The 22,761-nt window shown below is 39.4% G+C and overlaps 1 protein-coding gene across 1 annotated transcript in view; it reads left to right on the top strand.

The window, feature by feature from the left end:
• CUNH12orf40 (chromosome unknown C12orf40 homolog) overlaps positions 1-22,761 on the top strand; it is a 52,316-nt gene that overhangs the window by 2,573 nt on the left and 26,982 nt on the right. Inside the window, exons 2-4 of the mRNA XM_041672521.1 lie at positions 14,154-14,193; positions 17,082-17,220; positions 20,710-20,842. Of these exons, the coding sequence (XP_041528455.1) occupies positions 14,154-14,193; positions 17,082-17,220; positions 20,710-20,842 (312 nt within the window). The remainder of the gene's footprint in view (positions 1-14,153; positions 14,194-17,081; positions 17,221-20,709; positions 20,843-22,761) is intronic.

The raw sequence follows: 22,761 nt of genomic DNA, 5'->3' as shown, positions 1-22,761 counted from the left end.
TGTTTCAATCTTGAATGGATAGTATGTTTCAATCTTGGATAGATAATATGTTTCAATCTTGGATGGATAATATGTTTCAATCTTGAATGGATAGTATGTTTCAATCTTGGATGGATAGTATGTTTCAATCTTGGATAGATAATATGTTTCAATCTTGAATGGATAGTATGTTTCAATCTTGGATGGATAGTATGTTTCAATCTTGGATAGATAATATGTTTCAATCTTGAATGGATAGTATGTTTCAATCTTGGATGGATAGTATGTTTCAATCTTGGATGGATAGTATGTTTCAATCTTGGATAGATAATATGTTTCAATCTTGGATGGATAGTATGTTTCAATCTTGGATAGATAATATGTTTCAATCTTGGATGGATAGTATGTTTCAATCTTGGATAGATAATATGTTTCAATCTTGGATGGATAGTATGTTTCAATCTTGGATAGATAATATGTTTTAATCTTGGATAGATAATATGTTTCAATCTTGGATGGATAGTATTTTTCAATCTTGGCAGAAACTGCTACACCACAGTGTGGCATATACATGCTTACACAATACACACAAATAAGAAAACAAAAAACCAAATGTAAAACAAAACAAATCTACCTGGGTTATTTTGGCTAGTATTCTACTAGCCTACCTTCACATTAGAGAAAAGTGGAAATTCACTTACAGGCTTCAATAGGATATAGTTGATACATGACTATAATGTAATATATTCAAATTTGGCTTTCTTTAAAGAGACTATTAATGGCCTTTAACTCCAGATCCAGGTAATAAAATACCCTCTGCACTCATGTGCACATACACATAATTTAAAATTATATATATATATATATAATATGCCATGTATATAATAAATATTATTTATATGACAAGTTTTAAAACCTCAGAACTATTAAAGTGCAACTATTACTGTCATATTATTAACTTATCAGCTATTTTGAGATTAATGCTTTAGTTGCTGCTGGAAGGGTGCAAAAGCAGTGTCCTAAAGGAAACTCAGGCTAAGGTTGTTTTTCTCAACATCAAGTAGTGCTAACTACCACAGGGCTAAATCATAGACTAAATAACCATGGGTACAACTTCTTAGCACTTTGGTTTGATTAGAGATTAAAAGGGGAAAACCATCCTTTAAATGTAAACCAACATTGATACATTGTAGAGGAAATGTAAGACAGGTGAAAAACTAAGATCCGTGAGGGCTGCAGATGGCTCAGCTGGCTGTCAAGCCTTAGGAGCAGAGTTTGTTCGTGGCACTCCATACAGAAGAAGGAGAGAACTGACTTCTGAAGTTGGTCCTTTGACCTCTAATTGCGTATGTGTTCACATGTACATACAAACACAAATAAGTTAATTTTTTTTAAAAAGAATTACATTACAATTTTAAATGCAATTTTCTTGGAAAGATGGGGCTCTATGGGGTGAAGCCCTGAACTGATTTAAACAAATGAGTATCTCCTGTGTTAACTGTGAGAGCAGGCGACAGCAGATAAGGCCAATTGCTCTTGCTTCTCTGGTCATCCTAAAGGCCTCAGCCTGAGAGTACTTTTATTGAGCAATGGAAGCCAACTAAAGCTGCTACAGCATAGAATTTTTAATTCCTATTTCAAATTGTCTTTGAGTCCTTGGTTGCTAGGGGCCTGTTTTAGTTGAAAAATTTTGAGAACTGTTAGCAACTTAACATTTTGATAATTGATTGAAGAGCAATTATAATACTCCTTGAAACAACCCCAGAGCACTGCAAGTCAATTCAACGAGAACATTTTTACATACACGACTGTTTTACATAGCTAGGCAGGGGGATTAAATATATATAAAATTTTGACTTCACAAAAGCACCTTATGATAGCATTTTGAATTATGTAAATTGAGATATTAGTAGAAACAAATAATCATACATATGTAACAAGTATTGTTTTAAATATAAGAACCTTGTAAAGTTATGGGGAACTGAAGCATATTCGTGTTAAGTGATTTGCTAGTAAGTTCAGTGTGCCTATCAGTCAGATATGTTGCGTGAAAGGATGAATACTGTAAAGGTTTCACAGATAGTGGTGGAAATTCAAAGGCAAGAAACTGGAAGTTACGACATCTTAAATGACATCAATATTGTGGAAGACAAGTGCCATTGAAGCAATAAAACAAAGGTTCTTAAAGTTGAAAAGAAGATAAATATATGATGAGATTGAAGACTTACTTCTTAGCAAGACTTCCTGAAAGAAACAGGTTGGGAGGGGAGGTGCTGCTTTAAAAATCCTTGAATGTTTGGAAGCTAGTTGGTGGGTCTGCACTAAGATGCTTTCACAATAAAGGACTGCATACATTTTTTTTTTGATACATGAATGAAGCAGGTTACAGTAAGTTTGTTGTTTGGTAGAAGGCATCTTTTGAATGTGCTCATTGGAAACAATGCCCTCATATGCAGAAATGACAGTAAGTTTTATCACAGAATTGATTGATGGGATATCATCAAAGTTTGGTAGCTGAAAGATCTTCACAACTTGTCTCATTTAAAACAAACTTGACATTTGACCTCTAAGAGCTCTTAGGTTTAGAAATTCTATCAGTCCCACATAAAATGTCTTTTATAAGAGAAAGAGCTTGTAGCTAGAAAAGTAAACCCTTCCCCTTAAATTATATACCTTGTTGGATTTTTGGATTTAGTGTTTTAGTTTTTGGTGTCTTTGCCAGATGTAACAATTCATTTCAGATGAAATCTCAAGTGTCAGTTGATTAAGCCGCAACAAATTCATGTGTATGTACAATAGTTCCAAATTCTTGTAGTTGAAACTTAAATAGTCTACAGCAATGCCGTAATTTTTATATTTGAAATTGAGGACAAATACATCATTTTCATCCTTTACATTACTCCCCCAACCCATGTACCCCTTTCTCTCTTCTAAATTCATGGCCTCTATTTCATCAATTGTATATATATTTACAATTATATATATATATATATATATATATATATTGTGTTTTAACAAATAAAGCTTGCCTGAAGATCAGAGTGCAGAATTAAGCCACTAGAGGCCAGGGAGTGGTGTCACACACCTTTAATTCCAGGACTAGGGAGACAGGCAGATGGATCTCTGTGAGCTTAAGGTCACCCTGGTCTACACAAGATTGAATCTGTCTAAAAGAGAAACAGACCTCACACAAAGGTGATCCCAGCACTTAGGATTACACGCCTTTAATTCCAGCACTAGGGAGTTGGAGACAGGAGTGCTATGGCTGGGTGGAGAGAGGAACCTAAGGCAGGAGAAGACATGAACTTAGTACAGTCTGAGGAGCAGTGCAGTTTAGGCAGTAAATATGAGGACACAGACTGAGGACAGGATCACCCTTTCTGTCTGAGCATTGGTAGAGGTGAGAACTCTCTAGTGGCTTGCCACCCTGCTTCTCTGATCTCTCTGCTTTCACCCTCTAATATCTGACTCTGCATTTTTATTATTAAGATCAATTAGAATTCATGCTACACACACACACACACACACACAATCAACTGATGAAAGGACAATGAAAATGTAGAGCATTTTGTTTTATGAAATTTCAGATAAATGGCTAGAATCGGAAAAGATAGTACTAAATGAAGTAAACCAGATCCAAAAAGAGAAATGTCACGTGTTCTCTTCCATCCATGGTTCCTAGCTCCAGACTTCACATGCGAGTGTAACCTGGAGTAACTATAGAAGCCAGGAAAGTAAGAACAGACCATGAGGTGGGGGGAGCAATAGAGAGGGAAATAGCAGGGTATAGGTACTTTGAAGAGAGAATGGGAAAAATGAAGGGCTTTTAATTAGGGAGGCGAAAAGAAAAAGGAGAGAGGAGAGTAAAATAGCAGTAAAGATGTTTGAAAGGAATGATTATTGACCTAATATTTCATATAATACACATAAGTCTGTGTATAATGTACATATATGGTTTAAATGAAAACTATTTCTGGTCCGACAGTGCTCCCCCTGAGGGCTATAGACCATTTAGCAAAAAGCCCAGCACCGGGACTGAAAGGCCCCCTCTTTGAGCTGTTAGTCAGGGGAGCCCCAGAGGCTCCCAAAATATTATAGGCTATTGCTGTTGCTTTTGGTTGCCTCTCAGAGATGGAAGGTAAGTCCCCATTTCTGAAGACGTGATACGCTTTGGACACTGGGCCAGAAGGACTCAAGCTGGATCTGTCCTGAAAGCCTCTTCCTTGAGGAGTAGCTTTCACAATACCAGAAGGTGCTATGCAAGTTTCCAAAGGAGAGAGGCACCATTTAACTTTTGTGGAGTTTTTAGATGAAGCTTGGGCAAAACTCCATCTTTAAAGCAGATCTAGATGTTGTTAGGACTCAGCTGTGCGAGTAGTAAAGCTGATTACACGCACTTTTGGTTTCTGAAGTCAAGCCTAAATTTTATGAAGAGCAGAGCAGTAACTTAAGATAACTCCATTGATTGGAAGTGGAGAAAGGAAGTGGTAAGGTGAGGGCAGAGACAGGATCTGGGCCATTTCAGACTGAGAAATGAGAGAGGAAGGAAGGAACTGGCCATGGCTCCTGCTTCTTTGTTCTTCTAGGTTTTTGCCCCAATGTCTGACCCTTGGCTTTTATTGATAAGATTAACTAGATTCATGCTTCAGTATCACCTACAAAAAGACAAGACTATGAATGATATTTCCCTTTAGAGGCCACTCCCCCCCCCCCCCCCCATCAATCAGTTTAAATTCAGGCAAAGCTCAAAGAGTGCAGAAAAATATAAGGAGATTATTTCAAGGTCTGTGGGTCAAATGAGTGATGGATGGTTAACCATCTCCAGGACCAAGAGGAGATATTAGAATGTCTTCCAGTTTCTTCTTTATCCCCCTACACCAGGACATCCTTATAACCCCATTATTTCTCCTCTCCCCATTAGTGAGCATTTGAGAGGTCATTCATAGTAGCCACATTTACTATCATGACCCTGAAACCTATGTTGTCTTCCTTCATAGTGAGCATAAGAGTAGATGAAGCTTTCAGGTAGAGCCATCCTTACCAACATGGCCATTACCCCCACAGCATTGATGAGTTCTTCCTATGTTTTCCGTGACTGACTTAAATCAGTAGTTAAAAAAAACAAAACATGGAATGCATCTGAGAGACAAATCAATAGATCTGGGAATTAACAGAGCACTCATTTCTCAACTCCAGAGTTATGGTTGATAGAACCAAGGACCACATGCTCCCTCCATTTCTGAAGAAACCTTAGCAGTGATTAAGATTCCTGACCAGAGAGGGTCAGGACCCACAAACTGCCTTGACTGGGAGGGGTCAAACTTTACTTTTTTTCCAATTGAAACTTATATCTCTCAGATATGTCATAAATTTCTTTTCTGTAAGTATCTGGGGTGACTAGGAGGAAATTAAAGAAAGCTGCTGGTTCTGGCTTCATTGTATTGAAGGCACATGGCTGCAGGGCCCAGATAATACATTATGTAAAGTAATACCTCAAAACCAAAAGAATTCACCAAGGAAGTTTTGCATTACTTTCATAGTCTGATATAGAAAATGCATTGACCTTATATAGCAATAGGGACACTCAGAAGACATTATGTGAGAGTAGCTACAGCTTAATAAAAAGAGACATGAGTTAGGTTAGCATGGGTATAGCAGTGTGTAGCACAAATAATGAAAACCCAGAGCCAGATATTAGGGTTCAACCTGAAGATCAGAAAAGCAAAGCAGTCAAGCCACTAGAGATCTCTTACCTTTACCAAGGGTCAGACAAACAAAGGGGCGATCCTGCAATGCTCTCTGCCAACCTCATACTCCACACTCCACTGTCTCTTCCCCTTTATATTCCTCTCTCTGCCCAGCCATACTGCTCCCGTCTCCACCTTCCTAGTGCTGGGATTAAAGGGGTTGGATCCCAAGTCTAGGGTCACCTTTGTGTGAGCTCAGTTTCTCTTTTAGACAAATTCAATCTTGTGTAGCCCAGGGTGACCTTGAGCTCACAGAGATCCACCTGCCTCAGTCTCCCTAGTCCTGGAATTAAAGGTGTGTGATACCACTCCCTGGCCTCTTTGACTGACTAGTATGGCTGCTTTGCCCTCAGATCTTCAGGCAAGTTTTATTTGTTAAAAAACAAATAACATAGCTGTAGATAGAAGTAGATGTGGAGCTGGAGAAACTAATATGAGTCTGAAGTATCAGGGAATCAAAAAGGAGCAAAGCATTTCAGATTTCTACTGTATTGGTTTTTATAGGGTGTTTCCCTTGGTGTCTTTCTTTTGTAGTTCATGCATTTCCAAAAGCCTTTTTTGGCTTATTATGGGATGCACTTAAAGACACAGCATTCTGACATTTACCATCACTATTCCTGACACATCAGGATGACCTGCTTTAGTTTTGTGGACAGCCAATGTAAGTACTTTTTCTAGGCTAGATGCTGTTTTGAATCTTAATAAGTTCATTAGCTAGTAATGTTACCTTTTGATGTGTCAGTTTAACACAAGTTCTGAAGTGTTATTTTACAGTTACAGTTAAGGCTCTTGATTTGCTTATGTTTTTCAACTGTAATTGTACCTGTAAAATTTAGAAGATCTTGACTTTCTGAAACAATTTGTTTTCCAGCCTCTCGGCCCTTCATAAAGTAAGCTGAAAGTCAAAGAGCAAAAGCAAACTAAAGGAACAACTTTAGGTTGACGATGTAAGGCATTTCTGTGATGTTCACAGTATTTTACTACTAATATAGTTTTGGTATCTGTCTACTAAAATGTAGATTTTACATTTCTTTAACAAGCGTTTTGCATATTTAACTTTAAGAGGAATATCTCTTGAGAATTATTTTTTTTTTACTTTTTCTTCTTAGAATTAAAGGTGGCAGAAAATCTCATATGAATCCTGAAATCAGCATGTTTTTTTATCTGTTTTTATTTCTCTCTCCCTTTCTTTTTCTTCTATCCCTTAACACATTTTCTTTGCAAATTATAATATAATTACAGCACATCTCTCTTCCCTTTTCTTCCTTCAAACCCTCCCCTATCACATTCATATTGTATATGTATATACATATATACTCTTAGCTGCCACCTGCTCAGTCTGTACAATGTTCCCTATATGTTTGTTTTCAGTGCTAACCATTTGGCACTGGACAACCAATTGGTGTGCTCTGCTCTAGAGGAAACTATTTCTCCCATTCCCATGTTCCTCAATTGCCTGTAGTTCTCTATGTGGCTGAAGCCTCCTGTTTTGTTTTATTTTTCCATCCACTTTGATGGGTCCATTGGTGTCTTCTTTGTTCAGCTCATGTCTAGGTAATCATGTTAGACAGACTTTATGGCTGCAGCTTCATACAATACTTAGAGACAGGACTTTACAGCAAGCTCCTCGCCCTAAAGGATCTCCTGCACTCCAGACAAAACCATTCTTACCTCCCTCCCAGAGAAGCAATCCAGTTTCCCCAGCATAATCTAGACCAATCACTCCTCCTCAAAATGTTACTCCTTTCTTATCTTGTTTGCTTAAGGACCTGAGAAGCCCAAAGTGCCTAGGGGGGAGTCTAAGCTTACAGACAACTGAATGCTTGTTGTGTCTTTTGGCAGCAGCACTCCCCAATCTGTAACCAAAATTTCTAGTCCAACAGAACTTAAGGTTGTAGGAAAAGGAAGGACACAATTTTCCAAGTGGGTTGGTAGTGAGTGGAACATTTCCTTTTTCCACCCCTTGACTCCTGGACCTGTAGATCCTGGCTATGGGAGAAACTGTATCATATACTAGACACTGATTCCAAGCATTATGCTCTCTTCTAAAGACCCCTGCCTCAGCCCTCCAACCTGTTGCTACCTAAATTGGCACTGTAACTGTGCCTTCAAAAGTCTATTCTATTTTCCTTTTTTAAAATAATATTTTTTAGAAAATTTTAAAATTTTGCATACCAATCCTAGTTCCCTCATCCCCTTCCCCCATCCCACCCCTCCCATCTACTCATCAGAGAGGGTGAGACCTCCCATGCGGAGTCAACGAAGTCTGTCACATCACTTGAGGCAGGACCAAGGCCGCTCCCTGTATCCTAGGCTCAGCAAGGTATAGGGAATGGCCTCCTAAGAAGCCAGTTTATGCACTAGGGATAGATACTGTTGCAGCGACCCCACAAACTGCCTAAGCCACACAACTGCTGTCAGTTCAGAGTCAGTGAGGTCCCACTAGCTCCGGTCAACTCTTTCTGTGGGTATCCCCATCATGGTCTTGACTCCTTTGTTCATGTTATCACTCCTCCCCCTCTTCAACTAGACTCCCGGAGCTCTGCCTAGTGCTTACCTGCAGATCTCTGGATCTGCTCCCATCTTTTACTGGATAAATGTTCTATGATGACAATTATGATAGGTATCAATCTGATTACAGGGGAGGGCCAGTTCAGGCACCCTCTTCATTATTGCTTAGCTTCTTAGCTGGGGTCATCCTTGTAGTTTCATGGGCATTTCCCTACTGCCAGGTTTCTTGATAGCCCCATAATGGCTCCCTTAATCAAGCTATCTCTTCCCTTGCTCTCTATCTCTGTCCTTCCCCCAACTCAATCATCCTGATCCCTCATGTTCTCCTCCCTTCTCCCCTCCTCCTTCCCCATTTTTCTCCTGCACCCCCTGCACATTCCCAACTTACTCAGGAGATCTTGTCTTTTTCCCCTTCTTAGGGGATCCATGTGTTTCTCTCTTAGGGTCCTCCTTGTTGCCTAACTTCTCTGAGGTTGTGGACTGTAGGCTAGTTATCCTTCACTTTATGTCTAATATCCACTTATGAGTGAGTACATACCATGTTTGTCTTTCTGGGTCTGGATTAGTTCACTCAGGTTGTCAACGTGTAGAAGAATGCAAATAGATCCATATCTATTCCCATGCACAAAACTCAAGTCTAGATGAATCAAAGACCTCAACACAAATCCAACCACACTGAACCTCATAAAAGAGAAAGTGGGAAGTAGCCTTGAACGCATTGGCACAGGAGACCACTTCTTAAATATAATACCAGTAGCACAGACACTGAGATTGACTAAGATCCACAATTAATAAATGGGACCTCCTGAAACTGAGAAGCTTCTGTAAGGCAAAGGTCATTTCATCTGATGGGGAATGGTAAAACCAGTGGATTCCATGATCGTATGGTCACTGTCTCTCTTCTCTGACTATGAAGTGAGTTCTTTGGTTACAAGACATACTGCATGGTATACCATGACATTGAATAAAGCACTCTGTAAGTCCACAGATGTTAATTTTGGCAGAAGTATTACATAGAGCAAAGGCAAATCCATGAACAAGAATGAGTTTCTACTCCAAAAAGGACAAAGAATTGTCCTTCCCATGGAGGAAGTAGTCCAATGGAGTAAACCTGCCACCAGATTGCTGGCTGGTCATCCCGAGGAATGGTGCCATATCTGGGGCTCTGTGTTGATCTCTGCTGTTGGCAGATCTGGCTTTTAGTAGCAACTGTAGCCAGGTCAGCTTTGGTGACTGGCAGTCCATGTTGTTAAGACCATGCATAATCTTCGTCTTTGCCACCATGGCTTCTTTGTTCATGGGTCCATTGGGGAATGGCAGGGAAGGCTGGGGAGAGAGACCGACTTTCCATAGAACATGTCATTCAATCTGTTTAATTACTGAACTCATCTGCTGTTTGAGTCACTTTTGATGAGCACTTATCTGGGCACAGGTAGCTTCACATTCTTCACCCATTTGAAGAGATGTATCTACTTTCTTCCCCAGATGTCTTTCTCACCAAGTTTTCCATCATGCTCTTTCCAAGTCCTGACCATCTAGCTAAGGCATTGGGTACAGTTCATGAGTCAGAGAACAATCTCACATATGGCTATTTCTCCTCCCATACAAAATCTAAGACCATGTGTTCTTCTCAAAGTTCTGCCCACTGTGAAGATTTTACTTCATTGGTGTCTTTCAGAGTTGTCCCAGAACAGGCTTCAGTATTGTAGCTGTCCACCTCTGGGCAGTGCCTACACAATATGCAGAACCATCAGGAAACCAGGCCCTAGTCTTCTCATCCCATGAGCCTATAGGTATATTGTAACAAGAGTAGAAACCATAGGCATTTGGGAACCTTCTTCATATAACTTTCTTGTGCCTCCAGGACCCACTTGGGCCCAATCATTTGAAAATGAACTGTTATTGTGTACATCCAATTTTGTGCTTTGGTGGGTCAGATAATACCTAGCTCATGATGGGCAGCTCAGGTTTATGGTAACTTGGTACGCATTGTCAAATGTTTAGTTTCCACTAAGGCCCAAAAGTAGGCCAAGAGCTGTCTCTCAAAGGGAGAATAATTGTCAGAAGATGATGATAGAGCCTTTCTCCAAAAGCTCAAAGTATTGTTCTATGATTCACATGTCCTGCCAACAGCTCCAGATAGCATTCCTATCTTCTACTGACACCTAAACTACCACCGAGTCTGCTGGATCATATGGTCCAAGTGGTAGAGCAGACTACACAGCAGCCTGGAACTGTTGAAGAGAAACCTCCTGTTTCCAAACTCCCCCCATCCCCCAAGCTAGCAGCTTTCTGAGTTACTTGGTATATGGGTCAGAATAACACCCAAGGGAGGAATGTGCTGTCTCCAGAATCAAAATAGGCCCACTAACAGTTGTGCTTCTTTCTTGGTGGTGGGAGGGGCCAGATACAATAACGTACCCTTCACCTTAGAAGGGATTTCTCTGCATGCCCCTCACCACTGGATTTCTCAGGATTTCACTGAGGTAGTAGGTCCTTGAATTTTGATTGGATTTATTTCTCATTTTTCAAATTCTTGTTGGTGCCATTAACTCCTGCAGTTCCTCCTGGGATATGATATTGTCTTTGAGTCACTATTTTCTTTTACAGAAGAAACTCCAGTGGCTTCCATTTGGCATTTCCAACCATAATAACCCTCACCCCAGAGGTCAGGGAACCAATGTGAGAATTCTGCCAACTTCTAAGTCCCAGTTATGCATTCTGGAACTGAGGAAATAGCTATAGAATGAATTTAGGGACCTCTGAACCCACTGTGAGTTGGACCTCATCCAAAACTCTATTAGTTACCTGACTTTCATAAGCATCTAATTTAATTGGAGGGCTACAATGCTTCTCAGGGTTTTTCAGAATCATCCTCAATTCTGTACCAGTACACAATAGACCCTAGAAAGTCTGCTTATTTCCTTTTCCCTAGTATACAGTTGCCTTTGGAAAAGGCCTTAGGTCCTTCTGGGAAAGGACTAGAGAAAGACTAACAATAAAATTCTTACATGTTTTATCAAGGTCCTTCCTCAGTGGAACCTGGCCATCCCTTTACTCACGGGGTTCTAGATCTTCAAATGGCTTCAGTCTGGAAATTGGTTCACAGGCCAAGATTCCCTTTTGCTATAATCCAATGGAGACTTTCTTTAAGTTGTTTGGGAAGTTTTCTGTTTCTATAGATCAACAGAAACACAGTAGGGTTTTAAAAATATATGTTGTCTCTGGAAATACCATGATTGATTAACCAGTACTAAAGGTGCAGATGAGTCAGGCCATCATAAAATTCACTTTGCCTGTGCTGACCATTACAGTCAGGTCATTATGAACATTGCTTTACCTGTGCTGCCTATTACCATAACTATGATCACTTTAGTTCTGGTGATTCAGTGCTACTTGGCCCGTTACCTCAGTTTAACCCATTGCATTTAGCCTATCCAAAGGAACAATAGCATCGTCAACCCTAAGGTTTGGCAAAAAGAAAATGGTGACAACAAAGCTCTTCAAATGTACAGGTGTCTCTGTCACCCTTTGGCGTCTTATAGGATTAGTGAAGGGCATGTCTTTTGGGCTTTCCCATTGGGGAAACTAGGTCTTATACAGTGTACCCACTCTGGCATGGCGATTTCCCCAAACCTTAAGATCATCAACACTAAGCCATGAGGTATCAGACATCTCCAGCTCCTTTTCAGTAGTCCACCTTTTGACAAATGCTTCATCTGACCACCCAAACAAACTTTTGAGACGTTTTTTAAATGTGTGAATTTCCATATAAAAACATAGAATCTCCTTTCAGTGGGCCAATATCAATAAACTCATCCTGATCCAGTTTTATGTTCTGTCTAACAATATCCCACACCCTTAAAATCCATTCCCACATATATTTTCCAAGCTCTACTTGAATGAATTAGCTAACTCCTTGCACTCTATAGTCATGTAGTGCACCTGCACATGGACTACACTTTCTAGCTGCCCTCTAGGAGCCTGCTTAGCCTTCAGTCTGGTTCTAGGTCTAAAGGCAATTATTGCTGAGCTCTGAGGGACATCAGTATTGTCTTGCCTGGCAACTTCTTCAGAAAAAGTCACTTCTGGTTTATCTGACAGCAAAGGACTATTTTCCCCAGTCAAAGGAAGAAAAGACAATATTTTAGGGAGTAGGGTGAGAGTCTATCTGCTGAGTAGCTAGAGAGACTACTGCTTCAGGTGAGAGAAACCCTTGAAAATTGGGGTTCAAAGTTCTCAGCTTCAGTAGGGCCCTCTCACACACCTACCTCCCAATTAATGTTCTTACATTATCTGACACCATCTAGGACTGGGACTTGAATTTTCCTAACCCCTAGGTTATGATGTGGGGAGGTTTGGGATCTATGGTATGTGATTAAATTGTAAGACAGGGACCTTTATGATTATGGTTCCGGCTTTTACAAAAGACGATCCAGAGATCCAGGCTATCCTTTACTATGTAACCAAATACGTAAAGTCTTCATCTGTGAACTAGAAAATGGGCTTCTATTAGGTAGGTATGGATCTGGACATTTTGACTGTAGTCTGTACAGCTGCCAGAGCTGGGAGAAATTCTGTTGTTACAGTTTAGGCAGAAAAGTATGTTCATCATAAAGGTCACAGCCGCCATAGACCTGTACATAAGCCAGACTGTGAAGAGAGCAGTGTAGCACATTTATTTTACTCAGTTTCCTGTGAATAGGGGCGCTTCAGAAATGAAGACCAAAATTCCAGGGAACAGTGTTAATTCCTATTCAGGCTTGCTGAAGAATCAGCGTCCATGAGGATGAGTGATTGGCCATGAAAAGAATGACTTAGTAATAACAGATAGAGAGTAGAAACCCACAAGGCCTATTTTTAGATTCTCTATGTAGCATTCTTTCCTGACAGGTATGAGCCAAGATCCCTTCCAAACTGAATTCTACAATCTATATAAAATAAGAGAGATCAGGAAAAGATAGCCAGCTCTTACATAAAACTCTAAGTTTAATTCTAGACTTTATGGCTGACTGTATAAAGTAGGTTCTATTTTCTATGATCCACTGTGTGGGAGAGATGACAATAGTAGGAAGGCAATCAAGAGGTCAGAGGAAGACATTTCTCCTGAGTATTGCATTCCACAAAGTACTTATCATTCCAAAGTAGCATACCTTGGGATAGAGTTTTTTTGTGCACCAACCTCGACTACCCACCCAACTGTGGTATTTTATTACAGCAACTTAAATTGACATAGAGCAGGGAGTGCTTTCTTTTTTCCTTCTGCCTTCTGCAGTGCTGTGTGGGTGCTAGGCAGGTGTTCTACCGGTGTAACATTCCAGACCTCGATGTGTTTAGAGTCATATTCCTGCTGTATTGCTCAGAGTACATCTGAACAACTCTGTAGGATAAAGTGACCTCAAAGGCCTGGTATTCCTGCCTCAGCATCCCAACTGCTGGAATTACAGGTGTATGCCATAATGCTCAGTGCTGAGATAACTGATACATTAATTCTATTGGAATTGCTTTAGCAATGCACTCCACTGTTCCTTAGAACCTGAAGATGTCTTCTGTCTGTCCCAGAGTGATATTACCAGAATGTTGAAATGTAAAGAAAAGCAGAGGAAACTGGAGTTGTTGACCAAGAATTTTGTTTTCAGATGAGAAATGGTTCAGAAATATAGTATTTCTAATGCTTTCCTTTCCTTTTGCTTATCTCATATTTATTTTGTATAAGTTATTAATTATTGTAATAGTTTTTATTGCATTTTGGACTTCCTAATAATTTTATGTGGAAATATTACTATAAATGCTTTAAAATATTTCCAGAAAATAATAGAAACATTTTAATTTCAGATTTTCAACAAAAATGCCAATCGTATTAGAAGTGATCTGTTTCTTTAGTAACTGTATGTTTCTTCCTATTTATCTTTTTAGGACCAGGGTTCTAATAAAGCAAGAAAGAAGAAAGCAGAAGGTAAGGTCATTGTCATTTGAGCGATGAGAGCTCTGTCACAGCAAATGTAACATTAATCTCTTGAATCACTCCTTGTCATTAATCAGTCCACCCCATGGCCAGGCGTAGTGGCACCCTGCTATAATTGTAGCTAAGCACAGGAAGATGGCTGCATGTTCAAGCCCAGTCTGAGCTCCAGAGTGAGTTCCAGGTCATCCATGCCTATGTGGGAAGACCTAGGAGACACACTCTCAAAGCAAACTTCTCATTCCTCTGGCTCTTACAATCTTTCTGTCTCTTCTGCTATGATCCCTGGGACTTGGATACAGATGTATCAATAGAGGCTGGACACCATGTGGGCTCTTTCTCTCTGCATTTTGATTGATTGTGGTTTTCTGTAATGATCTCTGTCTGTTACAAGAAGATTTTTTTTGGTGAAGGGCCTTTATCTAATATTAAAAGTTGTTTGTAATTGATAATATTTTGAGACATATTGCCTTAATATCCTGAAAACTTAAGTAACTACTTGCATATGTGACTTCTTCCATTTTTTTTTGTCATTTTGAACTTTTCTGCTTGAACAATTCATTTGTACATAATCTTATGCCACTGTGTTATGAAATACTTAGTGGAAGATGTTTTGAAGATAGTCTGTTACCATGTCAAGGGCATAATAGCAGATAAAAATTAAAACTAATGAATGTCTTGAAACATAGTTAAAAGACTTCAAGGCATAGGCAAGGACATTTGGCCAGGACTCCAGCAGCACAGTAACTAATCTCAAGGGATGACAAATAAGATTACATGAAGTAAATGACCTCTGCACAGGAAGGGAAACAATGTCCAAGTGAAGAGACAGCCTACAGGATGGGAGAGAACCTCGCCAGCTGTACATCTGGTGGAGGTAAAATCTGAAATAGTAAACACCAGAAATCATGTCACACAATCAGTGAATGGAATAATGAATTGGATAAACAGTTTTCAAAAGACGAAATATGTGGTCAGTAGACTCTTGAAAACAATGTTCAGCAATCTTAACTATCGGGGAAATACAAATCCAAAGCACTTTAAGATTCCACCTCAGCTCGTTTGGAGACACATCTTTGCAATGTCAGTATTCAGAAGGTTTGCTCAGGATTGTTATGAATTCAAAGCCCAGGCTGGGATGAATAATGAGTTGTAGCTAGCCTAAGATACAGAGTGAGACCCTGTCTCAAAAGCACTGAAAAAATCTATTCATCTCATCCCAGTCAGAAGGACTTGCATCAAGAAAACTAATACAAATGTTTGCCAGGATACAGGAAAAAAGTATCCCATATGCCAGTAGATGGGAGTTTAGTCACTATGGAACTCAGTGTGAAGGTTACTCAAAAAACTAGAACTACCACAAGGCCCAATGATATCATTTTTGGATATATATTTAAAGGGCTCTTAATGCAGTGCTTTTCAAGTTTTCTAATGCTGCAACCCTTTGATACTGTCCCTCATGTTGGGGTGACCCATAACTATAAAATTATTTTTGTTGCTACTTCTTAATTGTAATTTTGCTACTGTTAGGAATCATAATGTAAATATCTGTGCTTTCCCATGGTCTTAGGTGACCCCTGTGAGCCCAGCGGAGTTGCAACTCCCAGGTTGAACACCACTGAATTCCCGTATCACAGAGACACTTACACAGTCATGTTTATAGCTATACTATTCATGATAGCTCAGAATGGGACTAGCCTGCATGTACACAATCATCTGAAGAATGGATAAAGAAAATATACACATGGGAGTCTATTTAGCTATAAAGAAGAATGAAATCATGACATTTACAGGGAAGAAGTGGAGCTGAAAATAATTAAGTGAAAATAAGCTAGACTTGGAAAGACAAATACTGCATGTCCTCTTTCCTGTATTGAACCTGCAAGAGTGGGGATGGTGTCTGAAGAGGAGGGGGTGAAGGGAACAATCAAGAAACCTAGAATCTTTATGAAAACGGAATAGTGATGCTCATTATGTTGATAAAGAAGGCTGGAGATGTGGTTCAGTGTTTCAGAGCATGAACTCCCTTATAGGATCTGAATTTGGCTCGGGCACCCATATCATATGGCCCACAACAGCCTGCAACTCCAGCTCCAGCAGATCCACAACAATCTTATGGACCCCACGGGTACACTCACTCACATATGTGCTCCCTCACAATTAAAAATAAATACTTTTTAAAAATTAAAATGTCTTTGAACTAAGTAAGTGGAGGATGTAACTAAAGAATGAAGAATAATTATAGTTCAGAAATTCAGGAAGGAAATATAAACTGGATAATATATATACGTAAGTCTGGTTTATGGACAACCTTAAGCAGTTGTGATACAGTGAGTTAAATTGGCATTGGTTGCTAATTCGTTCTTACGTAGATTTCGCTTTCCTCTTAGTTGGTTGTACAATTTTATTATTATTATTAATGTGTGTATATGTGCACACATGTGTGTGTATGTGTGCATGTGCAAGTGGGGATGGGATGCACATGTATCATAGCATGTCTGTAGAGGTCAAAAACCAACTTTCAAAAGAAGACTTGGCTCTCTTTTACTAAGGGTCAGGGCACAGAACTCAGGTCCTCAGGCTTTGGTCTCTGTGCTGTCTCACTGCCCCTCCTTCGTCTTTCAGTAGGCACTTGCTATATCTTTTGAGTTTTCTTAAATATAGGGGAATATGTTATTTGTTTCAGAAAAAATTTTACCTGCAAGATTTAAAGTCTTTAGCTAAGCTACAAGCTATTATTATTGATTTCCGTTCCCATGCTGTGTCACAAGTGTGACACATGAAGTCAGTGGCATAGTGACTTCAGTGGTTTTTTTTTTATATGATTCTGCCTTGAAATGTTATGTTGGGAAATTAATATTTTTAATTCTTAATTATTTCAGGAGTACTTTGAAAAGAATAAGTTAAAATCAAAAATTAAATCTCTAGGAGTTTGTCCACCTGTCAAGAACCCCACTGCCAGTTTAGACCTTCTTAACCTGTACATGGTAAATCAGATAGCGTCCAAGAAGAAAACACCTGGTAAGTCTTTCGAAGGCCTGTAATTTTGTCTTCATGTGGTAATTCATAATAATGTAAGTTGTCTAATTGGTTGGAGATTCCAGAACTCAAAGCATATGGAAAATTTATCTTAAAACTTTATTGCCTTTTAAAATTATAAGCTTAACTAATATTTGAATTAAGATCTTTTATTGTTTTATCTATTTATTTTAATTTTAGGCTGTATGTATTACACAAGATTAACTTGTTTGATATCATTAATTTGTCATGGAGTTTTATAATATTATTATTTCTAGGCAAATAGTTTCAAGTTTAGCTTGAGAAAAAATAATGAATGTGTTATTATTATCTCATATTACTTAGGAAATTTATACAGAAAGAATAGCAGTTTTTTAAATTTTTATTGCTTTATAAATAGTACCATTCAAAATTTCCACTTCTTCCCCTCCTTCCGTTTCCCTCCCACTTCCCCACTCACCCTCCCCTCTCTCCCTCCAGTCCTAAGAGAAGGCAGGGTACCCTGCCCTGTGGGAAGTCCAAGGCCCTTCCCCTCCATCCAGGCCTAGGAAGGTGTGCATCCAAACAGACTAGGATCCCCAAAAGCCAGTACATGCAGTAGAGACAAATCCCAGTGCCATTATCATTGGCTTCTCAGTCAGCCCCCATTGTCAGCCACAGAGAGTCCAGTTTGATCACATGCTCATTCAGTCCCAGTCCAGCTGGCCTTGGTGAGCTCCCTTTAAATCATTCACACCGTCTCAGTGGGTGGATGAACCCCTTGCAGTCCTGACTTCCTTGCTCATCTTCTCCCTCTTTCTGCTCTTCAACTGGACCTTGAGAGCTCAGTCCAGTGCTCCAATGTGGGTCTCTGTCTCTATCTCCATCCATTGCCGGACAAAGGTTCTATGGTGATACTCAAGATATTTATCAGTGTGACTATGGGACAAGGCCAGTTCAGGTACCCTTTCCTCTACTGCCCAAGGACCTAGCTGGGGACATCCCCGTGGATACCTGGGAACCCCTATAGAGCCAAATCTCTTGCCAACACTAAAATGGCTCCCTTAATTAAAATATCTTCTTCCCTGCTCCTATATCTGCCCTTCCTCCATCTCAACCATCCTGCTCCCCCAAGCTCTCCCCAATCCTCCCCTTCTCTCTTCTCTCCCCCTCTCCCTTTCCCCCTTCCCCACCCCCACCCCCATGTTCCCAACTTTTGCCTGGCAATCTTGTCTGCTTCCAATTTCCAGGAGGATCTATATGTGTTTTTCTTTGGGTTCACCTTATTATTTAGCTTCTCTAGGATCTCTAACTATAGGCTCAATGTCCTTTGTTTATGTCTAGAATCCACTAATGAGTGAGTACATATCATATTCATATTTTTGGGTCTGGGTTATCTCACTCAGGATAGGATTTTCTATTTCCATTCATTTGCATGCAAAATTCAAGATGTCATTGTGTTTTACTGCTGAGTAATACTCTAATGTGTATGTGTGCCATGCTTTCTTTATCCATTCTTCCATTAAGGGGCATCTTGGTTGTTTCCAGGTTCTGGCTAATACAAATAATGCTTCTATAAACATAGTTGCACAAATACTTTTGTAGTATGATTGGGCATCTCTTGGTATATTCCCAAGAGTGGTATTGCTGGATCTTGAGGTAGGTTGACTCCCAATTTTCTGAGAATCTGCCATACTGATTTCCAAAGTGGTTGCACAAGTTTGCATTCCCACCAGCAATGGATGAGTGTTCCCCTTACTCCACATCCTCTCCAGCACAGGTTATCATTGGTGCTTTTTATTTTAGCCATTCTGACAGGTGTAAGATGGTATCTCAAAGTTGTTTTGATTTGCATTTCCCTGATCTCTAAGGAAGTTTAGCATGACCTTAAGTATCTTTTGGCCATTTGAAATTCTTCTGTTGAGAGTTCTCTGTTCAGTTCAGTACCCCATTTTTTAATTGGGTTATTTATAATTTTAATGTCTAGTTTCTTGAGTTCTTTATACATTTTGGAGATCAGACCTTTGTCTGATGTGGGGTTGGCGAAGATCTTCTCCCATTCAATAGGTTGCCTTTTTGTCTTATTGACTGTGTCCTTTGCTTTACAGAAGCTTCTCAGTTTCAGGAGGTCCCATTTATTCATTGTTGCTCTCACTGTCTGTGCTATTGGGGTTATACATAGGAAGTGGTCTCCTGTGTCCATGTATTGCAGGCTACTTTCCACTTTATCTTCTATCAGGTTCAGTGTGGTCAGCTCCTATCTCCTTCTGCCCTATATTCTTCTCTCTGCCCAGCCATATCTCTCCCTGTCTCCATCTCCCTATTGCTGGGATTAAACACATGTATCTTCCAAGTACTGGGATTAAAGGTGTGAGCCACCACTGCCTAGCTCTGTTTTCTCTTTGAGACTGGATCAATCTACTGTAGCACAGAGTGTTCTTGAACTCACAGCGATCTATCTGCCTCTGCCTCCTGAGTGTTGAGATTAAAGGCCTGTGCCACCATTGCCTGGCCTCTATGACTAATTAGTGGCTAGCTCCACACCCTGATCCTCAGGCAGCTCTATTTGTTATAGCACAAACAAAATATCACCATACCTCATGAAGATTGTCTTCATCATGAACATTTAAAAGCTGGTCTTAAGAAACCACTATTTCTCATGCCCAGTTCCCTCAGGAGAAAGACTATGGGTTGTTTCATTCCAAATTTTCAAGTTCTGCTAGAAGATACTTTTTGCTACTGCTGGACTCCAGTAATTGCTCAGTTGCACTGGGTCAGAGGGACAGAAGTCTATGAATCATTTTTCTTTGCCCAAATGGCTACCTCTGAACTGTTGTACACAAAGAGAGAACATTCTCACTAGAACTTGGTAGGTGGGCTGGGTACTGAGCAAATAAAACAGTGATCTTACTTCATAAAATGATACGAGACTCCTTCCTCTAAAACAGTGGTTCTCAACCTTCATAATGCTGCAGCCCCCAATGCTGCGATTTGATACAATTCCTCATGTTGTGGCGACCCCAATCATAAAGTTATTTCATTGCTAAGTTGTAACTGTAATTTTTACTGTTTTGAATCATAATGTAAATATCTGTGCTTTCCAGTAGTCTAAGAGACAGCTGCCAAAGGGCCGCCTGACCCCCAAAGGGTAATGACCCACGGTTAAGAAGCATTGCTCAGAAGTTTACAGTCTATTGATGGTGATAGGGTTGATCAAGTGTAATAAAATGTGCAAAGTGCTGAGACAGAGAAAACATAGAGTGCTGTGCTGAGACAGTCTATTGATCAGAAAGAGGACATTGTGTTGGGTTAGTAGAGCCCCTTTATAGATGGCTAAAATGCAGTAGGAAAAATTAGATTTCATTAATAGTGGTTAGCAGTCAGTTTCTGTAATTACATGTAAAGAACATGTTTTAGAAGAACATTTTCAAATGCACGATCAATTGAATGATATAGCAAAAGATTTTAAAGCTTCTATTTCAAAGTTATTATTTAACATTTTTTTTATTATAGAAACCATGAAAAGACCAACACATGTGAATATGAATAGAGACTGGAAAATTCCACTAAGAAAGCATGTGTTAGACCTTCCAATGTCACCTCATTGTGTACCTTCCAAACTGTGCATCGATGACATGGGGACTAAGTAAGTGCTACCTAAGACAGTGACTAACTGAGAGAAGTTAACTATCAACTGGTGTGTTTGCTGGGAAATTGAGAAGGACATTACCTTCCAGTTCCTGTTCTTGTTTGTCTAATGATATTATAAAATCATTAGGACATGCGTTTATGGAGTTTTGTGCATGTGATTTGACTTTCTATATTAGAAAATGCCAGGGACTGGGAATGTGGCTCAGTGGTTGGGAACACCAGTTGCTCTTCCAGAGAACCTGGGTTCAATTCCTATCACCCACATGACAGCTCACAACTGTCTATAACTCCAGTTCCAGGGGATCCAACACCTTCATACAGACATAGCACACAGGCAAAACCACCAATGATTGAAATATAGTAAGTATTTTTTTAAAAAAGTAAAGAAAATGTCTATCCTAGTTTAATATATTTTCCTTAAAACTTACTTTTACATAATTTACATAGAGTTTTCTATGTTGAGTGCTTGTGTAGACACTGAGAAACTTTAATATACAGAAGATATATTTTATGGATGCTTGATTTTTTTTTGTTTTCTTTAGTGTACCCTATCAAAGATTATGTCACACAGAAGGAACTGACCCAGGTCAGGTGAGTTTTAAAGAAAATTGTAAGTTGTTTTAACAATTGTTCCCAGCCCTTAGATGATCTTACTGTTAAAATACTAGACAAAATTAGTTAGCCTTTAACTATTTTATAGTTTCTGAGTGATTCCTTTTGCAGTTTTCACATATAGGAAATTTACTCCTAAAGAATACTCTGATTATGAAGTTTCCTTGGAGCAATAGAAATGTGGTTGGCCTTGTATGCTTCAGACTTGGTTCTTCTAGTTATCAAAGAGTTAGTTACAAGGCACAATTTATATAGAGATTATTTTTAAGTATTTATTTGTGTGTGTGTTCATTGGTGAGTAGGTAGTTGCATATGTATGTGTGCATGGGAGATCAGAGGTAACTCACTCTCCAACTTCTTTTTTGAGACAAGGTCTCTCTGCAACTAGAGCTGGTTGATTCAGTCATACTAACTGGTCAGCAAGTCTAGTGAGCCCTAAGAATTGGCCTGCTTCTTCCCTCTCCATCACTGGGATTGCAAATGTGCATTGATATGTAGGTTTTGGGGAGTCAAACTTGGTCCTTATACTTGCCTAGCAAGCAGTTTACAGATAGAGCCTTCTCCACCTCTCACTGAGGGAGTCTTTCGTTATGTTCACACATTTACTGATCAGTTCATTTGTTCAAATGTAATGGAAATATTATTTCTATCAATTTATATTTATATGATGTTAAGAATTCATGTTTATCACAAGGTAATTTTTAAAAGCATAACATTTTTTGCAGACAAAATCATAATGAATTAGAAAGTACACAGGTTGGTTAAAACTTGCAATTCTATTTAACGCCCAATGCTATATTAATTATTCTTCTTTATCTTTGAATTGTCAGGTTTAAACTAGATCAGAAAGGCAATGGAAGCTGATGATAGTAATAAAATATCTTGGACATCCTGTCATCTGATTTATGGGTTAGAGAAACTAAGATTTTATGTCATTAGAAGTGACATTCAGGAAAGGAGCTTGAGAGAAGAAGGCAGATCGGGAAAGCAGAGGGAGGCATTCTGAAGTAGACACTGACCTCCAGGACTCCTCTGAAGTACCAATGACCTGCCTTTCCATAGGACTTCCTCTTTTGGAGTCATGCCCCTTTTCTCCTAATTTTAGTTCTATTATTTTGACTTCTAGTTTCTGTACTTTTTGTGATCTTGCTTTTTCTTTTCCTACAGTCATCACAAAACATGAACTCATACAGAATGTTGAAAAAACCAGAAAACTACAGTTGTATTCCACCCTCTCTTCCAGTGGAATTACTGTCTAACAAACATACTCCACACCAAAACTCCACCCCAAGGACAGCACCA

Source organism: Microtus oregoni, unplaced genomic scaffold (assembly GCF_018167655.1).
Source record: "Microtus oregoni isolate MIOR12 unplaced genomic scaffold, Mior012 000022F_ref0000154, whole genome shotgun sequence".
NCBI classification, from domain to species: domain Eukaryota; kingdom Metazoa; phylum Chordata; class Mammalia; order Rodentia; family Cricetidae; genus Microtus; species Microtus oregoni.
Note: the sequence above shows the minus strand (reverse complement) of the source record. Positions and strands in the feature narration are given on the sequence as shown.